The sequence below is a fragment of the Gopherus evgoodei genome, chromosome 4 (genome assembly GCF_007399415.2).
Source record: "Gopherus evgoodei ecotype Sinaloan lineage chromosome 4, rGopEvg1_v1.p, whole genome shotgun sequence".
NCBI lineage: Eukaryota > Metazoa > Chordata > Testudines > Testudinidae > Gopherus > Gopherus evgoodei.
Window position 1 is genome coordinate 65,134,936 of NC_044325.1, and position 22,849 is coordinate 65,157,784.

The 22,849-nt window shown below is 44.3% G+C and overlaps 1 protein-coding gene across 8 annotated transcripts in view; it reads right to left on the bottom strand.

Moving 5' to 3' along the window:
* RPAP1 (RNA polymerase II associated protein 1) overlaps positions 1 to 20,851 on the bottom strand; it is a 56,851-nt gene extending 36,000 nt beyond the window's left edge. For 6 of the 8 annotated variants that reach the window (XR_004000010.1, XR_004000009.1, XM_030559529.1 and 3 more), the window contains exons 1-7: positions 20,756 to 20,851; positions 12,792 to 13,036; positions 11,503 to 11,651; positions 11,184 to 11,276; positions 9,589 to 9,775; positions 7,089 to 7,265; positions 3,275 to 3,472 (exon numbers count right to left, since the gene is read on the bottom strand). Coding sequence is in view for 6 of the 8 variants with exons in the window: in XM_030559529.1 (XP_030415389.1) it covers positions 3,275 to 3,472; positions 7,089 to 7,265; positions 9,589 to 9,775; positions 11,184 to 11,276; positions 11,503 to 11,651; positions 12,792 to 12,981 (994 nt within the window). In the remaining 2 variants the exon portion in view is untranslated. Of the gene's footprint in view, positions 1 to 3,274; positions 3,473 to 7,088; positions 7,266 to 9,588; positions 9,776 to 11,183; positions 11,277 to 11,502; positions 11,652 to 12,791; positions 15,798 to 19,787; positions 19,827 to 20,755 lie in introns of those variants that run through there. The other 2 variants (XM_030559526.1, XM_030559525.1) reach the window with 2 other exon arrangements.
* Between the last annotated feature and the right edge of the window lie 1,998 nt (positions 20,852 to 22,849).

A 22,849-nucleotide genomic window follows, 5' to 3' on the forward strand; every position in this document is an offset into this window, starting at 1 on the left:
GTTCCACAGAACTGCAGCCAAAGACCCAGCGCACATTTTAATTAAAGAAAAAAAGCATATGAAATGAAAGAAGGTGGCATGTTTGTGGGTGGTGGGTGTGAAACAAGGGGAAGTAAAATCATCAGAAAACTGAAATCTATTGACATTTCTAATTCAATAAGTTGTTTTTCCCCTCTCTATTAATCACTAAATGGAAAGGGCTAACTTAATCATGCCATGAACAGGATTATTAATATTACTGATGGCCCTTGCATTACAATCTTGTCAACAGGAAAAGACAGATACATATTCCAAGGCATCAGCAGATTGTTCAATTACTGAGAAATCCCTTTACAGAAACACAAGCTGGTAGCCCGAATACAACATATGTACTGAATTTTGCAGGGCTTCCATTGCTTTAAGGGTTACAAACCCAAACGTCCTTCTCTCCACTCTCCTTCCTAGAACCTGTAGGCACTTTTTTTTCCTCAGATGAGAGTACAGCCTCTGGGGAAAGGACTTGGAACCTCGTTTACCAAAAATCGAAGCCTTTTATTCTCATTAAAAAGGAAGTTTCCATTATTGAATGAATGCCTCCCCTAGTGCTGTTGAACCAGGCTGTTTTTTCTCCTGTGGGATTCAGGGTTACCATTTCTGCAAGTTTACTCATGATGAATATACTCCTTGACATCAGCACTGGCAGCTTCCCAACGTTAAGTGCTAATGGAAAATTAATATTACATCTCCTACCAGCCACAGTGCATTGCATGCGTAACCTCATGCAGTTGGAAATGCCTCACTTATTTTTAGAATTGCTTCTTTCTGTAAAATTGCTCTCCTGCTCCTCTCCTCCTTGAAATATGAAGTTTCCCATAGAAAAACCCTCTTTTCCCATTCCAACTGGCTTCTATGGGGAGCAAAGCAACCTCCCCAACCAACATACTTTTCCCAAGAGATCCAGTACAACTCTGTCCACCCTTTAAAGACCACTTCTCCTGAGCAGCTAATTTGTGCTGGTGCCTGGTATGGAGTGGGGCAAGCGAGTGTCACTTATTAAGATGCAGCTTGTGCACTCCATCATTCTGGGACTGAAGAGCTAAAAATAACCTTTATATTAAGGCTGATGGAGATAAAGAAGCAGAGAGGAAGAAAACTGTTGTGAAGAAACAGCAGAAGGATTGTTGGGCGAGGTATTTTCTTCAATAGATGCTAAACCAGCTTTCCTTCACCTCCACACACACACACACAAGCATCTCTCTCACTAAGGAAATGGTAAACATCATCGTTATCTTCCCAAAACACACTACTGAAATCCAAGAGTATTTCAAAGATCTCATTAGGCTGCCTGCACGCTGCACTGTGACCCAGAGAAAACATCAGAAGAGAGGATCGGGAGATGGAGACAGCAAAGGAACAATGTGAAACTGGGGAGAGGTACACCAGTGAGGGAGAGATGTAAACAACAAAGGCACAGTGTTGGGAAAGAAATGGGCAACAAGATGGAGAAAAGGAAAAGGCACAAACAAAACAAAAGGGAGGAAAGCAGGACTGGGAACAGAAATTTAAGGCAGAACTACTCCTGTTCTCAAAGAGAGTACAGTGCTGATGTGAGACTCCTGGAGACAGAGGTCTTCTTGTTGTCAAGAGGACAGGGACAGCAGCAGGTGCAGTAGCAGTGCTGGCTTCCCCACAGTGCCCTCCCATAGTGCCCCAACAAGGACCTACAGCCGGAGGATGTTTCTGTCTCCCTGCCCATTCTCTCCTTGGCCTCTCTGCTGAGACTGGAAATAAGGGAACAATTACCACCAGTTGCATTGGTACTTTGGTGAGGACCACTAGCAGCTCAGCTGAGACCCATCAATTGATTTAACTTTAAAAAAAAGGGAAATAGGAATAGGCATTAAAGTATGAAGAGGACACACAGATTGCTGATCTCAGCAAATCCAGTAGCCATGCATCTGATCTGCACTGTGGCTCTCCTGGGAATAGGACTCTGGCTAGACTAAGACTAGATTCAGTGGGCACTTATTTCTGCACTGGCAGCACTGTAGCTTTAACATCTCACCTTCCTCCCAGCCTGGAAGGCCACAGCCCCTTTTATGCACACTGGGGAGAATATGACCCAAGGGAACACTATAGAGTGCCCCTGAAGCACTGCTCAGAGGGAAACCTGAAACAATACTTGATTACTTGACAGCAAAACATCTGCTGAGCCGGGGTAGGAGACACCTGAGTGGGAACTCAAGGGGCTGAGGGGATTGTTGCTGACCCAGGAACCAAGATATTCATTGACAAGAAACTGGCATGTCCACACCCTCTCCCATACACACTTTGCCTCCTCTCTGTCTGAACTTCAAAGACCAGCCCTGGTAAAGCAAAACACAGGAAACACCACAGAGAAGTTAGTAGGATTCTCTTTGAAAGTTTCACTCTGTAAATGACAATTCTACAGCACGGTTGCTCCCTTGTTGCTTTGTACTATTCTGTCACCCAAAGAACTACCGAAAACTACCACCCCTGCGTGAGCACCAGGCAGGTATCTGCTGGAAATCCAGTCAGTTGGTTCTCGGCTCCAAGCCACACAGTAAGATCATGGGAAGTAAGGTAAGAAAAGACCAACTAGGTCACCCAACCTGACCAAGACTATTTACAACAGAATTTCCACTAATATCTTGTCTTATAAGTAGGGCCTGCACCTTCTATGAGAGCTGAACTCTTGAAGGCAGAAGCCAAGCCCCAAAGGCTGTAAATACGCACCCTGTAGTTGTGCAGATTCACTGTGCTTCAACAGTGGTTGCTGACATCCCTGGGCCATGCTACAAATTAATCAGGAGCAAAGGGCATCAGTCATTCCCAGAGAAAGCAGCTCTTCATGAAGTAGCGGTGCCATTTAAAGAAAGCTATTCCAGCAGCAGCTGCCTCTTTGTTTCTTTTTGCCATGCTCTGTCCTTTCCTTTTCCTACTCAGAAGATCAAGGAGGCTCACCCTATAAACGCATTTCCTCTCAATGCATCTTTGAATGAGTTAGAGAGATTAATGGGTTCTCCCCATTTACCGGACACATTGTATTCAAAAAAAAAAAAGCACCCTTACAATGCATGAAGCTCAAATTAAAATAAGTGATGTTGTTCCACTTGGACCCAGAATTTGATTTCTTCAAAAATTTCTGAGCAAAGACTAATCTGGATATTGAACGAATTGCTGCAGAATTCAGCACTGGAATGATTCAGAAACAGACAGATAATCTTGACACATAATTAGGTCTAGCATGCCACCAAGTACAAGTTTTTGTTACCTGTGATTTCCATTCTTGTATCTTTTTCAGGCTGCACAGACTCCTCCATGCCTGACCCCCCTACAGCGAAATCCTTCACAGTCTCCTCTCCATCATGCTGAGATTCAGTCCCAGGTTCTGGATGTCCAGGCTTCTCTTGTCTCTCCTGGCCTTCATCAACACTACGTCGCGACTTTAAGAAAGCAACTAAGCTGGGATCTGAAAGTAATCACAGACAAATAGAAAAGCAAAATTGAGTCATCAAAACACTTCTTGGTCCAACTCCTACTATTCATGTTTTAGTCTTTTTTACTCCAGTGCCAAATGCTCTTGGTGATCCTCTCTAAGGCACTTACTGCTTCAGGACCTCTTGATCATGTAAGATGGGGACAACTGGTTGTCAAAATGACAGGAAGAACTGATCTGATAAATGTCTTACAAGGCAGGGAAAAGATCCAAAATTCTATGAATTCTCCCAGTTTGCAAATATAAACAAGGTAGTTTGCCCCGTATTACAAAAAAGGCGCATACAAGTCACACTATTAATTACAGAGAAAACTCTGCTCTCAGATCCACCTGGTAATCTCAGTTCTGACATTCTGCTCTCCCTATACATGGATTTCTAACTGACATCAACCTGAGTTCCACATGAATAGGAAGCACAGAACATAGTAAGAAGAATTATTCATGTTTTATTGAACCACGACAAAGTTTCAGTTCAAGTTCTGGGTACAAGTTGAGAAGAGTTCTCTTCATCTGAACTGGATCACCATTCCTAGTATCAGCCATGGACTTCACATCCAGAGAATCATAGGAACAAAAGGGACCTTGAGAGGTCATCTAGTCCAGTCCCCTGTACTCATGGCAAGACTAAGTATTGTCTAGACCAGCCCTGATAGGTGTTTGTCTAACCTGCTCTTAAAAATCTCCAATGAATGGAGACTCCACAAACTTCCTAGGCAATTTATTCTAGTGCTTTATTCTCCAGTTGAGAATTTTTTCCTAATGTCCATCTTAAACTGCCCTGCTGCAATTTAAGCCCATTGCTTCTTGTCCTACCCTCAGAGGTTAAGAAAAACAATTTTTCTCCTTCCTCCTTGTAACAACCTTTTATGTACTTGAAAACTTATGTCCCCTCTTAGTCTTCTCTTCTCCAGACTAAACAAACCCAATTTTTACAATCTTCCCTAACAGAGCATGTTTTCTAGACCTTTAATCATTTTTGTTGGTCTTCTCTGGACTTTCTCCAATTTGTTCACATCTTTTCTGAAACCTGGCACCCAGAATGGGACATAAAACTCCAGTTGAGGCCTAATAAATGCAGAGTAGAGCTGAATTACTTCTCGTGTCTTGCTTACAACACCCCTGCTAATACATTCCTAACACGGCTAACCCTCTGATACTTGATCCCAGAATAATATTTGCCCTTTTTTTTTTGGCAACAGTGTTACACTGTTGACACATATTTACCTTGTGTTCCACTATGACCCCCAAATCCCTTTCTGCAGTACTCCTTCCTAGGCAGTCATTTCCCATTTTGTATGTGTGCAACTGATTACTCCACTTAGGAAGGAACACTTTCCATTTGTCCTTATTGCATTTCATCCTATTTATTTCAGATCATTTATCCAGATCATTTTGAATTTTAATCCTATCCTCCAAAGCACCTGCAACCCCTTCCAGCTTGGTATCTTCCTAGGATGACCCTGATTTGGGGATCTTTCTCTTATATAGGCTACTATTACCCCCCACCCCCGTCCCGATTTTTCACATTTGCTGTCTGGTCACCCTATATCATCCAAAAACTTTATAAAAGTGTATCTCTAAGCCATTATCTAAATCATTGACGAAGATATTGAACAGAACCAGACCCAGGACTGATCCCTGTGGAACCCTTCTCGATATGCCCTTCCAGCTTGACTGTGAACTATTAATAACTACTCTCTGGGAATGGGTTTCCAAACAGTTATTCAACCACCTTACAGTAACTCCAGCTAGGCCAGTGGGTCTCAAACTATTTTTTACTGGCGACCCCTTTTAAATCATAAGCCTCTGCGTGCAACCCCGCACAATAAATTAAACACCCTTTTTAATATATTTAACACTATTATAAATGCTGAAGGCAAGTGGGGCTTCGGGTGGAGGTTGACAGCTCGTGACCCCCCAAATAATGACCTCACGACCCTCTGAGGGGTCCCGACCCCAAGTTTGAGAACCTCTGATCTAAGTTGTATTTTCCTAGTTTGTTTATAAGAAGATCATGTAAGTCAGTATCAAAAACCTTACTAGTGTCAAGATATACCACATATAAACACTGGCAGCTCTCTTCATGATTTGGGGGGAAAGGGTGCTTGGAAGGGGAAGGTGTTTGGAGGGGAGAGAATATTCTTGAGACTAAAACGCAGATCACCTCTGACCTGTGTTTTACCTCTAGCTCTGTCACTGACATCATATAATCTTGTGCCAGGCACATAACCTCTCTATGTGAGAGGTTCCACATCTGTCAAGTGGGGACAGTGGTAATTACATCCCTCGTGGGAGCATGGTGAGATTCAGTTCATTAAGTGTTTATCAAGTGCAGAGAGATCCTCCAATAGAAGGTAACAGAAGTGAATTAGAGAACAATCACACTGATTACTACTCAGGGAGAGGAGGCACAAGGTATTAGGAAATTCTCTGTAACCCTGCAGAGAGCTACACTGTTAGTGAAATCTCCACAAGCCAATGTTAATCTCTGGTAAATGTACTCCACGTTTTGAAATCATTTTATAGAAAGGAACAGAAGAAATCGGGACACAACAAGCTACCCTTTGCCCCTGTCTGCCATAGCCTGTCCATCTCTCTCTCTCACATCCCACAATTCAATCTAAACCTCCCTCAGTGAGGGATCCCGCTGGATCAAACAATGTGTGTCAGGTCCAACCATCTTAAAACACTCATTATTTCTATTAACGCAAATAGACTTGAGCTTTCCTGTACTTCACTGCACAGAACAAGGAAAAAGAGGTTCTCTTAATCATTCTAGAATTATATGTATAAATATTATTCGAAGACACTGATTACAAAGACACAGCGGTCAAAATCATGCTCTGCCTCAGCATAGTCTCTCCGGTGATAGAATCAATATAGTCCTGCTGCAAAGATCCCTACAATCTGAAGGGGCTATACAGGGTATAGTGCAGCTGGGCATGAAGCTTTATGATCTCCTCCACACCAAGGACACAGATGCTAACCTAGCTACTGGGCTGCACTAGCCCTCAAAGTGTCCCTATGCAGTGGAGGGGAGGACTCTTTTCTTCCACTCCTTTGTGATGGACCAGCATTAGGCCACATACTGAGGCTGGAGCCTGGGCTTAGGATTTGCATCCATGTGAGCCATTCTTCATGGACAATTCACTATTTTGGGAGCATAAAATTCAACCCACAGATCTGACCGGTTTCATTCCCTGAAGCCAGAGGACTGAAAGTCCTGGTAATTTTATCCTGCTTGGCGTAAACGTAGATACTACAGGTATTTTTATTCCATAAATAAATGCTTTTTGAAACACATTAAGTCTTCTGCCTCACTAATACTTCTGGGGGCGAGTTCCACAGTGCAGAAAGAAAAGGTTTCCTTTTATACAGTCTTGTTAAAAGTGATAGAAATAAAGACCAATTTCATCTCAGAGGTCTGGACAGTGCAGCTCTCTGAATGAAGGGTGCCCTCAAGATTCTGGCTGCAACTGCTTTACTTCATCCCTTTGTGGCCTATCCAGTACACTCTATATCTCCTTCACCCTCCTCCAGCCTGGAATAGGCAGCAAAGTGTTCATGTGCAGGATACTGGTGTTCATACCCAGCTGAACCAGCAGCCTCCTCTGCTCCTGTAGGATTTCCTCCTGGGTCATGGAGTGCAACTTCTGTAGGTTCTCCTCATGGATAGCCAGAGCTTCCCGCTCACTCTCCAAGTTTCCAAGACCCTCTCCAGTTATGATATGAGGTCGAAGAAAGCTCACATCATCATCAGGTTTGCCTAGAAAATCCAGCAACAGAGGTCATTAGTGAGTCAAATGTATGCAGCATTATTAATTCATCCAAATCTGAAAAAAAAAATCAAAAACATGTCACTGCACAGAAATCAACTACTCTCCAGTTGTTTCAGATAAAACCAGTACTTAACAACGGATTACTATCCAAGGTAACAGTGAATATAACCTATTCCAGTTTTTCCAGCCATTGTTACCTGCCGTTTAAGTTCCTGCTCCAGGTTTAATGTTAGTTCTCTGCTAAGACCACTGCCCCCAGCCTGTCCACATTTTCAATCTCCAATACTCACACTGTTCGCATGATTGTAAAAGATAGAGCACTACCCAAACCACCCTGCAGGTTACAGCACACATAAGCAAACAGCACATGAATTAACAGGTGAAAGTCTGCTAAACAGACACATTTGCCTTGAAAGGTTGGGGGGACTGCTAATCTACTGATTTTCTTCTCCTTGATTATAGAAGCATAGAACTGGAATGGACCTCGAGAGGTCATCTAGTCCAGTCCCCTGCACTCAAGGCAGGAAGAAGTATTATCTAGACCATCCCTGACAGGTGTTTGTCCAACCTGCTCTTAAAAATACCCAGTGACAGAGATTCCATAACCTCCTTAGGCAACGTATTCCAGTATATAACCACCCTGACAGTTAGGAAGTTTTTCCTAATGTCCAATCTAAACTGTTCTTGCTTCAATTTAAGCCCATTTCTTCTTGTCCTATCCTCAGAGGTTAAGAACAACAATTTTTCTCCCACTTCCTTGTAACAACCTTTTATGTGCTTGAAAACTGTTATGTCCCCTCTCAGTCTTCTCTTCTCTAGACTAAACGAACCCAATTTTTTCAGTTGGTCATGTTTTCTAGACCTTTAATCATTTCTGTAGCTCTTCCCTTGACTTTTGGCAATTTGTCCAAATCTTTCCTGAAAGGTGGTACCCGGAACTGGACACAATACTCCAGTTGAGGCCTAATCAGCATGGAGTAGAGCAGAAGAATTAATTCTCGTGTCTTGCTTACCCCACAGCTGCTAATACATCCCAGAATAATGTTCACTTTTTTTTGCAACAGTGTTACACTGTTGACTCATACTTAGCTTGTGATAAACATAAAATACCACTGAAAACATAAAATACTGTTTTCAACTGGGTCTGAGCCATTACTACAAACTGGAAATAGACAAACTGATCCCCAAAATAGGGTATGTTGTCATAGACAAGGAACATTTTCACACCAAAGTGCGACTGACTTCATTCTTCTGCTATGGTGCTATCTTAAGTTAAAGTTATTTAGAGAGGAAAAGCTATTGATTTGACACCATTTGCAGACTTCTGAAATGAGCCAAATGGATACACTTTTCTGTTTACTGTTTTTTGAATGTCAGATATTGTATCTGGCCCTTGTGCAGATAGAAAGAAATGCTACAAGAACCTTATACCCTCTTGCATTCCTGTTTGAGGGTCAGGAAATGCTTTCTCGTACTCTCTCTTGAGGCACAAATCACAAGGCAGGGACAGAAAGAAAAACGACAAGTCCTTGGCTCTGTCCCACTCTGCATCAGTCCATGGGGTCCCTTAGCAGTGGAAAAAATGCCCATGCGCACCCAAGAGCTAGGAGGAATTGCTTTTTGAGGCACATTTTGTGCACATGCGCATTCACACACACACGCTCTGCACTACAGCCTGCCAAAATTTAAAAAAATATATTGTCAGAGCTCTAAGTATGCAGAAGGATCATGCTCTGAGCAAACCCCAGCTCTCTCTTTATCTGCCAATCTAACTCCCTTCTTAAAGAAAGGGTTAAATGGAATGAGCCTAATAGTGGTATAAAATTCTCATTTTATCAAATAGTGAATTAGATCCTTCAACTGGTCCATGGTCCACCCTACAAGGACATGGTCTCAAGGATTCAATTATTTTTGTCTGGAAGGACAGCACATTCTATCTGCTCCATACAATACCAAAGCATCCCTTTTACTGTAAGCTGGAAATCCTGCTGACATTGGACTGCTCTTCAAACAGTTTTAAGTAACATCTCTGTAACAGTACCAATCATGTTTTGTACTGTCTCCACAGCAGCTAACAGACTGGTGTATTGAGCATTTGGGAGCGGGGGGAGGGGGTGGAGGCAGATGGAGAGGAGATAAGTATGGGCAGAATGGCCTATCAGAAGAAACCCTAGGCTTCCCACCACTACAGCTGACCATCTGAGAGTCACCAGCCATTTAACATTAGACACACAGAGGAACAACCCAATCTATATTAGTGGTGGCCATTTCAGTATGACAGTTGAGACAGACAGAGGCTTCATGACTCACTATCCTTAGTGGTGTGGAGTGGCTCCTCCTCTGCTGATCCAGGGGAACAGATGGCACCTGGAACTGCTAATCTTCTGTGTGTATGCCTAGTCTCAACAGCAGGTGGAGCTGTCACACCCTCTTCAGCTGCTCTCTTAGCAGCTATCTTCTGTGCAAAGATACTTTTTCTTTCAGATTCCACCTTCATCTGTAGGAAAATAAATTCCCAGATCAACACTACCTCATCTCCAGATGCCCCCACCCTCATATCACAGACAACCCTGTATACACTCTACAAACGTGTTCCCAAAACAGAAGGTTTAGAACAGGACATTTATGAGGGAAATAAATACCAGTGTCTGCTCTCTCTCTCCTGCACATGCATGATGGTTTTCTACTGTATTGTTTGAAGGTAGAACAGAAGGAGCAAAAAATTGCCCTGATTGTTTGCTGATTACACGCACCTGGGTTTAATTATAGGTGAACTCTGGCAAAGCAGATACAACTCAGTATCAATGAGCACAACAGCTCACGATGTCCGGTTAATCTGAAACCCTGCTTATCTGAATGCTTTGCATTTCTGAGGATAAGTGGGGGTTGTACTGTACTCACCACAAGCTTGGAACAGGCTTCTTACAAGATTATTGGACTGCAGTGGGGTGAGAAGATTTACACAGTAATAAGTGGGCGAGTGATGCTAAAATAATCCTGGCTAAATTAATGCGCTGCTTGTGCTAAGGAAAGCAATCCATGTATACTAAGAAAACAGGACTCCTGCACTTCTCTTGCCCAGTGACAGGAGAGCAGTGCCTAAAAAATGAGAGTCCATTAAAATAAAACCCTAAGAAGTTGCTTCCATATGCTTACATATTTATAGTAAAAAATGTGATGGTTTAATAGAAGCTACTCCTTTTTAATAGTCTTCACTCTAAAAAGCCATCTTTTCAGATGCACTAGCACATCCATCATGTGTCATTGCCCCAGAAACTGAATCCCACTGTCACTCAGTTTTGTTTTCTTAGCCTGCGCCTCCTGTTACTGCAAAACTAGGTTGACAGAAGCTGCTGCTCCTGACTCTAGCTTCTCTAGCAGATTTCAGGCCAAACTAAATCAAAACCCAGAAAGCTGCAACAGATATGAATGCAAATGAACTGACAAGAGGGTTTGTGAAGTACCACAACCCCCTGGGGAACTGGTATAAATCCAATCATTAAAGTCTTATATCCTTTAATAATAGAATATGATGTTTTCGCTGATTAAAAAACAAAACAGAACTAAACAGGCCATGTACATGGTGAGACCTGGATTCACCCATGCTTCCTTAGCAAACAGCTCTGAAGGGACCTCTCTCTTTCTAGATTAGGGGAATTCAATCTCATTTAGTTGTAGGATACAAGGCAACCCCTGACTCTGATTTGGCAGGACAGCTCTTTTTTGTGATAAGGAGGAAATTCAGTAGATATGGGAGTTAGCTCCTGATCTCCAGCACGCTGAGCTGCCTGCTTATAGCACAGAGAAGCACCAATACTGTTGGCAGGCATTCTGCTCTACAGTGGGAAATTTTGGTAGTTAAAGAAGAAAGTGAGGGAAGACTCAGGTGAAGCTGCATTTCTGACCTCATTTTTTACTTCAGACCGGTGAAACGCTCTGGGAAACGGGTCTCCAGTGGGCACTGGCATGGTCACAGCTGCCATGCTTGTGTCTCGTTCCTGTAGACAAGAAAAACAGAAGGAACTAAACAAACTACTTCTTGCACGTGCACACACAAATTGTTCGCTCTTCTCAAGGTGCTCCAGGATACTGCAGTGTCACAGCTACTGGATTCACCACTCTCTAGGACAGCAAGGGCTTCCTCCCATCTGATAACACTCCCTCCCTAGTGCTCTATTCACAGCAACCTGACACACTATTACAACACACAATCACATAACGCACAATGATTTTGCTGAAGACTGCCGTGATGTGTCGATCATGACACTCCAATCGCTCCTCTGGATCCTCATCATCAAAGCGGACACAGGCATTTTTGAACTTGGACTTCTTTGGGGGTGCTGGAATTAGGGCCGGGAGCACATCAGGAAAGTCTGAAGAGGCAAAAATAACAACAAAAGAACCCCAATGCACATTCCATGAGGCTATTTATGATGCGTGGGAGTTACTCATATCTTCTAAGGACTAGATATGTACTAGGAAATCTTGCTCTGGTATTTTAAGGTGCCTATTACCTTGGCAAGAATTGAACATGATGAAGCAGCAAGTTGAGAATTCTCAACTTCTCTGGGAAGCAGAGGGTTTGAACTTATGTATTCAAAGATTTTATTGCTGATTTATTTACAGGCATCACTCCTGGGGAAAGGCTTTAAAGAACTGTGTGCACAGGGAAGAGCACCGAGTTCAAAATTGCAGGTCACAAGGGAAAGCTAGAGGTACAAAGGCAATACGCAGAAACTCTAAGACAACATACTGAAACGAAGAGGAAGCACTATTCTGCAGTTAGAACACAGGCTGGGGATTCCAGAGACCAAGCTTCTAGTCCCAACTCTGCCAGTGACTCTCTGTGGGACCCTGAACAAGTCAATGCCTCAGTCTCTCCATCTGTAAAAGTGGGAACAATATTTCCCTACTCACCAATGGCTGAGAGGTTTAAATCATTGATGTTATAAAAGCACCTGGAACTTCGATAATCGAAGGTTCTATAGAACTGCTTATAGTTATCAGTGCAGTGGCAGGCTGATGGATGTTAGAGGAAGGAATACATAGCACACTAAAACAGCTGGATGCTGGCAGGACTGTGTGGAGAATTTAACAGAGGCACTGAGGAGAGAGTTTAAATGCAGGGTAAAACAGCTGGTGCTATGCACATGAGACAGCTGAGGTAGCTACTACAAATATAAGTCCATGAAAATGGAATATTGTAGGGAAAATGGATGTATGATGCCAGGATTGCACTCGAGGCAGACATGTATTGCAGGGATAACTCTGATGGATGCTGTTGGAGGACAGGTGCAAGCATAATCAGATCATAAGAGGAGCCCTTTACCCTAGACATAAGCATAAGGATGAAGAATACAACAAGCAGGATACAAATGCAGGGGAAAAGCAGATGGACGTTGAGGGCAAGGAGGTATAAAGCATACAAGTGCTGAGGTGGGGGTGATTACCCAAAGATAAAGGGGGAAGATGTCCGTATTAACATAAAGTAAAGACACTCCAAAGAAAGTTACCATCTAGTAACACCACATCCCTGCTGTCCTGCAGTGGGGGTCTCTCCTCATCTCCACTGCCACCAGCTCCTCGCCTCTTGTCTGCTTTCTTCACGACCTTCACTGCCGGGGAAGCCCTTGCTGCCAGGAACTGATTCTGAAATCGCAGCAGATCTGCTTCAGACTCTCCAGGCTTTGGCCTTGACAACATTCTGCTTCCTCACTCTTGCTGCCTGCCCTAGAGCTGTGTCTCACTCTTAGGGTACCTGGTGCACATAAAGGAAACAAATTAGAGACTTGGATTCTGGGGAGAAACCCCCCATGTTTCCTTCTGACACACACAGCTCTCCTACACTCTTAGTGCAGTACCCCACCCTCTTGAATTCACCCCACCACCATTCTTCCCATTAATGGCGCAAATGAACTGTGACCCTGCCTTCACTGCCAGTCAATGCGCCACCAGACAAGCAGATACCTGCTCTGCGAGACATCTGGGAGCAAAACACCATCAGTCCAACAAACGCAGCCAGCAAACAGGCATTACTCTTTTCCAAGATATTTAAAAACAAACTTTGAATGCAGCCTTTAATTGTGTGAGGCTGTTAGCGTTTAACCTCAGGTGGTGTAGTTGGATTTATCCTACTTTCCAGCATCAAAATTAGTGCAAGGTCACTCAGAAGGTGAAAACAAACATAAAATCCCCTCTTTGGAATCAATCACCTTTCTCTACCCATCTAGCATTGACCTCCTCTCAGAATCTTACCATTCTCTGTCCACCTTTGGTGCAAGAGCCATCTCCTCTGCAGCTCCTGCAAACTGGAACAACTTTCCTATATCTTCTTGCCTCTTTCACTCTCCATCTCACCTGAAGAGTGATTTCTCCCTTGATTATCCCTCTTAATTTTGCCCTCCCTCTGTCACTGGCCTTCTGCCTGGGATTTAATGTTTGGGGAGAAGGATGCTATTGGAAATAACAACTCTATATTTACAATCTAAATAATCTCTATTTGGATCACCTGTATTGAATCTATTAGAAGGAAACAGCTGGAATAGGGGACATAGTTCACCCTGGTAGAACAGCATTGACTTCAATGGCATTAGACTAGGGATGGATCCATCCCATTCTCTCACTGTTCTTTATCCAAAGACCCATATAAATGCAGCCATTATGTTGGAGGGGGGGCTAAAACCTCTCTATTTTGAAAGAAAGACAAGTAAGGCAAAAATGTTTATATTCAAGTGGCTATCTTTAGGCGCCTAATAAAGTAGATTTTCAGAGGTGCTGAGGACCCTCTGATCCCATTAACTTCAACGGTATTTGTGAGTGCTCAGCACCTCTGACTGTCAGAACCCTTTGTCTGATGCCTAAAGGAGGATTTTGGTGCCAAATTTTAGACACCGAAGTTTGAACACAATGGCCTAATGCTTGTGACTGTTGCCAATTCAGCAAGCATAGAGGGTGCCCTTTATTTTTGCCAAGACCAGGTACAGCATAAGCAACAGCAGGGTGACCTTCCCTATGCACCCTGCCAACAGAATCATCTCTAGAAGCAAGAGGGAAATTCCTTAGCTGCTCCTCTGAGACTGCCAACAAAGGTCCCATGAGTGGCTGCTGGCAGGTTTTTGGGGGCCCTGGAATGAGGCTGCCCTATACTAGGCAATAAGGCTGGCTTTCTTTGTAAACAAAAGAGAGCATGATTTTATATCACAAAACAGCATGTATTGGTGCTGGATTGCCTTTAAAGGGAGACGGCAGAATGCTGCCTTACAGTCTGGCTTCCTTCCAATGGCACAACAACACCTGTGACTTATTTAGACACTTCTTCCTTCTTCACTTCATGACACAAGCACACATGCTTGTAGTTTATTTATGGAGCTCTCTGCCACAGCAAGGGCTGCAATAATCTCATTTTGATTGACTGGTTCTCCCTATGATATGTATAAGCAGCACCACATGACTTCAGAAACCCAGGACTTCATGCTCTACCATAATGGACTTCAAAGACCATCAATGCTCAAATTATGATGACGCTGGAGTATCAGAAACAAACTGGTTAGAATCAAAATGTGTTGCAGATGCCCCTCAAATAAATCCCTCATTAATTCCTCCATCCTTGCCCCACCTTCAACACTCAGATTTAGACATGCCTACCTGCCTATTCTGTGCGTTACTCTCACCATCTGAAAATAATGGGGTCAGATAGTCACTTTAGAACAGTCCAGAGGAAAAACATCAGACACTGTGGGGTGAAAGCCAGCCACAGAAGGCATCGAAAAAGAGAGAGGGGTTTCTGAAACAAGCCAAAGCCACTCCCCTCAGCATGGGTGTAACTACCGCTCCTTGGAGTGCTGAGTAACAATATAATGTCAGAGATATAGTGTGGATGAGAATTTAACCTTGTTCTGGAACCAGGCTTAAGCCTTGAACACCCACATTCCTGATTCCATCCATGTTGTAACTGAGTCAAGACACTGACATGTTGTAAACAGCTTCCCCAGTTTGGTGTGGATGAGCCAAAAATGGTTTAAATACATTTGATGCTAGCAGGTGGGCAGGAGTAGCGTGCACGGGATTATTTTTTCCAAATACTTTTATTCTGTCTAGACCATTCACCAGACTACCTACAGGAGGACTGCAGTACAATTTGGTTTGCACAGCTGTCAGAGAGTAAGAAAGCCCTTCTCACAGCTGGCAGAAAAAGCATGCTAGAACACTGTCAGCAACAACCATGTTGCTGCTAGCGGAGCTCTGAACCAAGTGCAGCAGGGACTTAAAGACTGGTCCCAATTGCCTTGCAACTCAGGCCTCCATCTGCACTACAAGAAGAACCTTAATACAGTTATCTGCCACACTTAGGAATGTCCGTATATACATTTTTTTATTATAATTATTGTTGGAAAAACACCTACCAGCACTGTTGATAGAAAGTAATGGTCTATAAGCATTCTGGAGACCAGTGTTTTAGACTAGATATGAGAGAGGGGGATGGGAAGAGGTGTAGGAGATTCACAGAACTGGAAGGGACCTTGAGAGGTCATCTAGTCCAGTACCATGCACTCAAGGCAGGATGAAGTATTATCTAGACCATCCCTGACAGGTGTGTGTCCAACTTGCTTTTAAAAATCCCCAATGATGAAGATTCTATAACCTCCCTAGGCAGCTTATTCCAATGCTTAACCACTCTGACAATCAGGAAGTTTTTCCTAATGTCCAACCTAAACCGCCCTTGATGCAATTTAAGCCCACTGCTTTTTGTCCTACCCTCAGAGGTAAAGAAGAACAACCTCCCTCCTTGTAACAACCTTTTATGTACTTGAAAACTTATGTCCCCTTTGTCTTCTCTTCTGCAGATTAAACAAACCCAATTGTTTCAATCTTCCCTCACAGGTCATGTTTTCTAGACCTTTAATCATTTTTGTTGCTCTTCTCTGGACTTTCTCCAATTTGTCCACATCTTTCCTGAAATATGGTGCCCAGAACTGGACACAATACTCCAGTTGAGGCCTAATCAGCATGGAGTAGAGCAGAAGAATTACTTCTCGTGTCTTCCTTACAATACTTCTGCTAATACATCCGAGAATGAAGTTTGCTTTTTTTTGCAACAGTGTTACACCATTGACTCATATTTAGCTTGTGATCCACTATGGCCCCCAGATCCCTTTCCACAGCACTCCTTCCTAGGCAGTCATTTCCTATTCTGTATGTGTGCAACTGATTGTTCCTTCCTAAATGGAGTACTTTGCATTTGTCCTTACTGAATTTCATCCTATTTACTTCAGACCATTTCTCCAGTTTGTCCATATCATTTTGAATTTTAATCCTATCCTCCAAAGCACTTGCAACCCCTCCCAGCTTGGTATCATCTGCAAACTTTATAAGTGTATTCTCTATGCCATTATCTAAATCATTGATGGAGATATTGAACAGAACCGGACCCAGGACTGACCCCTGCAGGACCCACTCGTTATGCCCTTCCAGCACGACTGTGAACCCCTGATAACTACTCTCTGGAAAGTGGATTTTCCAACCTCTTATGCACCCACCTTATAGTAGCTCCATCTATGTTGTATTTCCCTAGTTTAACCATGTTTTGTTACAGGTCCTGAAGTCAGCCAACCAGGTCTCTTCCGTTAGGGTCGCCAAGCATGTGAGTGGAGAGTAAGGCTAGTAGGAGCCATATCTGACACCAAAAGTAGATCTATGTATCTTTGCTGTAGATGATGAGTACGTCTGTACCAATTTCAAAGCCCTGAAAAAGGTGTCCCTGACCATGAAATAAGACCTTCCCAGTGAAATCTGACCTCCCCTTGCTGCTGGCAGCACCCCAACCGTGAGGCTCCTAGCTTCAAGTCCCCACCAGGCTGTGGAGAACAGGACTTGTCCTTCCCGTCCACAACCATTCTCAGGGGGAGACCAGACCCACCTCTATGTGCCTCCACCAGCTGCAGGAAGCTGTGGGGCTGGGCAGCAGACCCAGAGGTTCCTGCAGCTGGAGAAGACTTGTAATTTCCCCCTGCTGCTGGAAGCACCCCAGCTGGGGAGGGTCCTAGCTGGGAATCCCCACTGCCAGAAAAGCGACCCCCCCCTTACAACACCCTGAAATTTCAGATGTAAACATCTGAAATTGATCAATTTTAGAATCCTCTGGCCATGAAACTGATCAAAATGGATTGTGAATTTGGTAGGGCCCCAATGATGAGGCAATATTTACCATTATAATGGTAAATGGATGTGTTTCTAAGAGTTGCAAAGCTTCCCAGAATCAGCATTGAAGTCTGTTAAGTGAGTGGGTCAATCTGTCCCTCCTCTCACTGGATACAAAACAATTGGAAGTTGTTGATTTAAGGGGTTTTTGTGTAGCATACAACTTCATTACTGGAACATCCCATTATTAGAAAATTTCTTCCAACAACTCCTAAATTCACCTCCCACTTATAGTGATGGGTACTGACTCAGTTTAAGACATTTGCCTGAAAATATTTGCTGATTTGATGGGAGCCACTATCATAGTGATTTCTGATTGGGTGCCAGATGAACTGTACTTATACTGTGGGAGCATGAACAGAAGGAAAACTATAAGCGGCCTGTAAGTGGTAAGACAGCAGCTCTGACTTAGATGTGGCTAATAAATGAGGAAGGGCACCCCATACCCGAGTGTAGGAAAATTCCTCTCTGATTGTGAGGAGTCTCTGAACCCCAAGGTCTCTTATTTTTTTCCCTATCCCCAATATGACATTGTTAACTCCTTTCAATGGAGATTACCATCTTGGTCACCAAAGTGGACCATAAGAGACCTGCCCCTCATTCACAGCTCCTAAATCAGACAAAAGGATCACTACAGGGAAACATAAGGTGCTTCCTCCAGCCAGAGGCTGAGCACACTCTCTCCACAACACCTCCAGCCCTGTCCTGCTGGGCTTGAAGTGGAGGAGTGAAGGGAGCGAGGCAAAGAACTGCGCTCAGGCAGGCCTCCCTCATGGCAGTGCAGAGACCAAGGAAGGTCACAGCCTTAGTGCTCTAAATCAATGTCAATGAAAGACTCACTGAGCTATTTATCTGTCTACTAAACCAATGTGTGCTATGTCGTATTGCCCCTCATGAAAGGCTTTTTTCATCCTACAGACTGTGGCAACTGACACCAAAAAAAAACCCCATGACAGATATGGAGAGGGGGTTGGTAACTGTAGCCTGTAATCAATAGTATAGGTAGCCAAATATCCTGGGCTACAACCAGTCTAACCCTAGAAGAGGGCCTGCTGAATGGGCCACCTGCAGGAGAAAAAACAAGGCTTATATTGGTCACAGAATATTTAATACCTGCATTTGGACCAGGTAACAGTGAATGCCTTAGAAAAAATTAGTGCCCCTACACTATCAATTGGGTCTTTGGGGTAATGGAAGCCTCAAAAGTTACTGCAGAGGGCCAAATGTTAAAATAAAAGGAAGAGATCTGCTGTTAATAGATTACAGTAGAATAAACTAAAGTACTCAGCAGTTATTTCAGAGTACGCAACATTGACAGGGTTTTGGTATACAAGTCATTCTATGTGAGGATTTTGAGACAGATTATAAAAATAGGCTTAGTTTAGAACCTGTAGAAGTAAATGGCTCTTGGTCTGAAAAATAATTTGTCAAAATAACTCACACACAGGTTAGTTATGGTTATATAGTGATATTCACCATATGGTGAAATTTATTGCTACTGTATGTGCTGGAGGTTGCTGCTGGTTGGAGGAAGAGAGTGGTTAATGTTTTGTTGTGCTTTCAAAACATTGTCCGTGGCACCAAAAATTTAGGATAAGTGCACATTTTTCAACTATTTGTTGTAAATCTAAACATAAATAACATTCCAACATACATTCATAAGCCAGGGCAAAACTGATATGTCCTAGCAAGCTTTATTTCCCACATCTGTGACTACATGTCCCTTTTAGGTCAACGTGTGCAAGATAGTAGCAGGGTATGTCTACACCAGTGGTCGGCAACCTTTCAGAAGTGGTGTGCCGAATCATCATTTATTCACTCTAATTTAAGGTTTCGCGCGCCAGTAATACATTTTAACGTTTTCAGAAGGTCTCTTTCTATAAGTCTATAATATATAACTAAACTATTGTTGTATGTAAAGTAAATAAGGTTTTTAAAATGCTTAAGAAGCTTCATTTAAAATTAAATTAAAATTCAGAGCCCCCTGGACCAGTGGCCAGGACCCAGGCAGTGTGAGTGCCACTGAAAAATCAGCTCGCGTGCTGCCTTCAGCACCCATGTCATAGGTTGCCTACCCCTGGTCTACAGTGTAATTAGACACCCACTGCTGGCCCATGCCAGCTGACTCAGGCTTAGCCTAAGGTGCTGTTCAACTGTGGTCTGGGCTCAAGCCCAAACTCTGGGACCCTCAGCCCTGGCAGGGTCCTATAGGGGCTGGTCTACACTACGGGGGAAAATCAATCTCAGATACGCAACTTCAGCTACGTGAATAACGTAGCTGAAGTTGAAGTATCTAAGATCGTATTACTCACCATCCTCACGGCGCGGGATCGATGTCCACGGCTCTCCATGTCAACTCAGCAACTCCGTTGGGGTTAGTGGTTAGTTCCGGAATCAATATAAGCACGTTCGGGGATCAATATATTGCGTCTAGATGAGACATGATATATCGATCCCCGGGCAATCGACTGCTACCCGTCGATACGGCGGGTAGTGAAGACGTAACCTAGGTTGAGCTCCAGCCTGAGCCCAAACGTCTACACCATAATTAAACAGCTCCTTAGCCAGAACCTCCACCAGCCTGCATCAGCTGGCAGGGGACAAGCTGTGGGTTTTTAAAAGCATCTTCAATTTCTCAGTAATAGCAGAGAGTGCCTATATAATTTCCAACTTTTATATCCCTTAAAGGGTCCCCTGGTGGTGGTGGGGAGAAAGGGTTAGAATTTTTCCTTCCCTTGGTGGGTCACCTCCAATTTATTTCTGAAAGGATAGCCCTAAATCTCAGACTTTTGCCGGCTTTCCCCCAGCACCCTCCCACCACAACATTACTGCGAACCACTGTGTTTCTGGTGGTTACTAGGCACACATGTGTCTCTGGGTTGTGAGGGGCGGCGGGAAGGACTGGCCCCTGGCTGCGATCTGCGGGGGGGCGGCAGGGAATTAAGGAAAAGGGCAGCATTAGGGCACTACGCTCCAGAATGAGACAGGGGGGTTTCTAGCAAGGAACGAAGCGAAACTTTCTGTCTCTGTCTGACACACGCTTCCCGGGCGCAGGACGGACGGATGGACACACATACACCCCCGAGGGCTTTTACTGCTGCCCACGCACCAGTGACCCAGGCCGGGAGCGGACCCGTGCCGCGTGCGGAGCGAGAGAGCTGCTCCTGCTGCCTGTCCCCACTCAGCCTCGTCCTTCGCCCCCTGGGCAAACGCAGCTCCCCGCCGCCCCGAGGGGAACAGCCCCGGACAGCCCCTACCCCAGTCACCGACTGACACTAACCTGCTCTTGTAGGCCGCCCCTGCCATCCCGCCAGGCGCAGCACTTCCGCCCCGCATATGTCGTCACTTCCGCCCCTCAGCCACGCCCTTTCACCCCGGGCTAGAGCGGTTTCCAAAACTCTTGCCTCCACCCACCGCCGCCATATTGAAGCCGTGCGAGAAGAATCGCCCGAGGCAGGGCGGCGGGCTCACGTGAGATGACGGAGCTGTGCCGTCCGAATATGTGACGCAAGCAGCATATGGCGCTGGGAGTCCGCCTCCCTGACGTAGGGTTGTCAGTCAAAGCCCGCTGGGGAGCTGGCGCGTGCGCCCGCGAGTGAGACTTGCAAGTGGCTAGGCCCCTCCTGCTCCTGCCCCGCAGCGTATCTCTGACGCCTGGGCCCTGCAGCACGTGCCTGGCTCCTTCCACTGCTTTGTGCGGGCCCAGCGCGGTCACTCCCCGCCGCTGCCCAGAGCCTGCTTGGCTGGCAGAACGCCCTGGGCAAGGAGGCCTCGCGCTGCCATGGAGCCAGAGCCCCGCTCGCAGCGGAAGGGAGGAGATACCCAACTGTGGCCGTAGCCAGCCTGCAAATCCCTCCCTGGGCAAGTGCTTCACTTCCTGCGCCTGGGAGTTCAGCCGGGCTGCTCCCCTGGGCATGAATCTGTGATTATTTGGAGCCGAACCAGGGAGCAGTAAAGGGGACTGAATTCCCCATTGCAATGTGTCGGATTTGTGGCAGGTTAAAGGAATGTTAATTAAAGCTGATCTCCTGGGTACGCCCCTGAAGTCCTGCCAAGTCTCCTGCTTCTCCCAGTAGACAGTTGCTTTTTGTCCTAGCACACTAGCCTACTGGCAAAAACTGCTAGTGCTGGCCTGCAAGTTCAGTGAGAGACAGTGTCACTAAAATATTTCCCTGAATCTTCTTATGATGTAGATTGTCCCAATTCAGGTTCTTGGTATTCAAGATGTTAAAGACCCAGGGTTTTAATACTTGCACCTGGATTTATGTAAATCCTTTAAAAATTATGCAAATTTACAATCTTGCTTTTTATGTTGTTACATGGGGAGACTGGAAACACTAAAGGAGAAAAGGTGTCTATAGCAATATGAGTATAACTGATGGTGTAGCTGTGTTGATCCAAGGATATTAGAGTAGGTGAGTGAGGTAATATCTTTTATTGGACCAACTTCTATTGATGAGAGTAAAAAAAAAAAAATAGAAAAGCTGTTGTTACCTACAGAAAAGGAGTAACTGCCATTAGAGCTGAGGCTTATTCAGCTTTCCTTGTTTTCCACTTTGTAGAGGTATTGTGTGGGGGTGGGATTATAAATGCCAATCAAAGGATTTATATAAGGGATGCTCATACTGTGGCCTGAGGGGCAAATGCAAGCTGTAGAATTCTAATTTGCTCCTCATAGCCACCCTGTCCCTCTAGGGTCTGAACCAAGTTGATTGTTAAAATCTTGCAGACATTCTTTTCAGCATATAAAGGAGGATAAAGTAAAAGCAATATTGAGTGTGTATGAATTACTAAAACATGTAAATCTATACGCAAATAACCCCTAGTCTCCTGGGAAGCAACCAGCGTGACTGTCAGTGTTGCAGATTTGGGACACTTCTTGGCCTAAAACCAAGGTCATGATTAACTTAAAATGTCAAAAGGGGAGAAATTCAGTTCTGTACCAAAAACACTAAACAGAGAACTTTCTTCTCCTCAGCCACTGAAAGTCCTCCAAAAGGCCATGCTGCTTCTAAGAATGGCAAAGTTAAGAACCCCTCCATTGTGATTCTTTGAGGATATTTTTTGAAATAAAAGTGGCCAGCACAGAAAATATCCTATAAATGCACAGTCCAACCCACCAGCTAGACAGAGAGATCACAGGCACAATTTTGATTCTGACCCAATGATCTGACAACCTTCTACAGTCTGCTTCTGGAACTAACATTGCCTGATTCTGATTAAGGCCAACATGGCTGTTGGCCTTTGCATGTTGAGCAGTTAATACTACATCTAGTGTACTTAGGAGCTGCTATATTTATCCATCATGTTAGGAACACCTAACTAACTACCTGTGTGGGTTGCCAGGAAAGGAAACCCCTGAATCTTTGGAGCT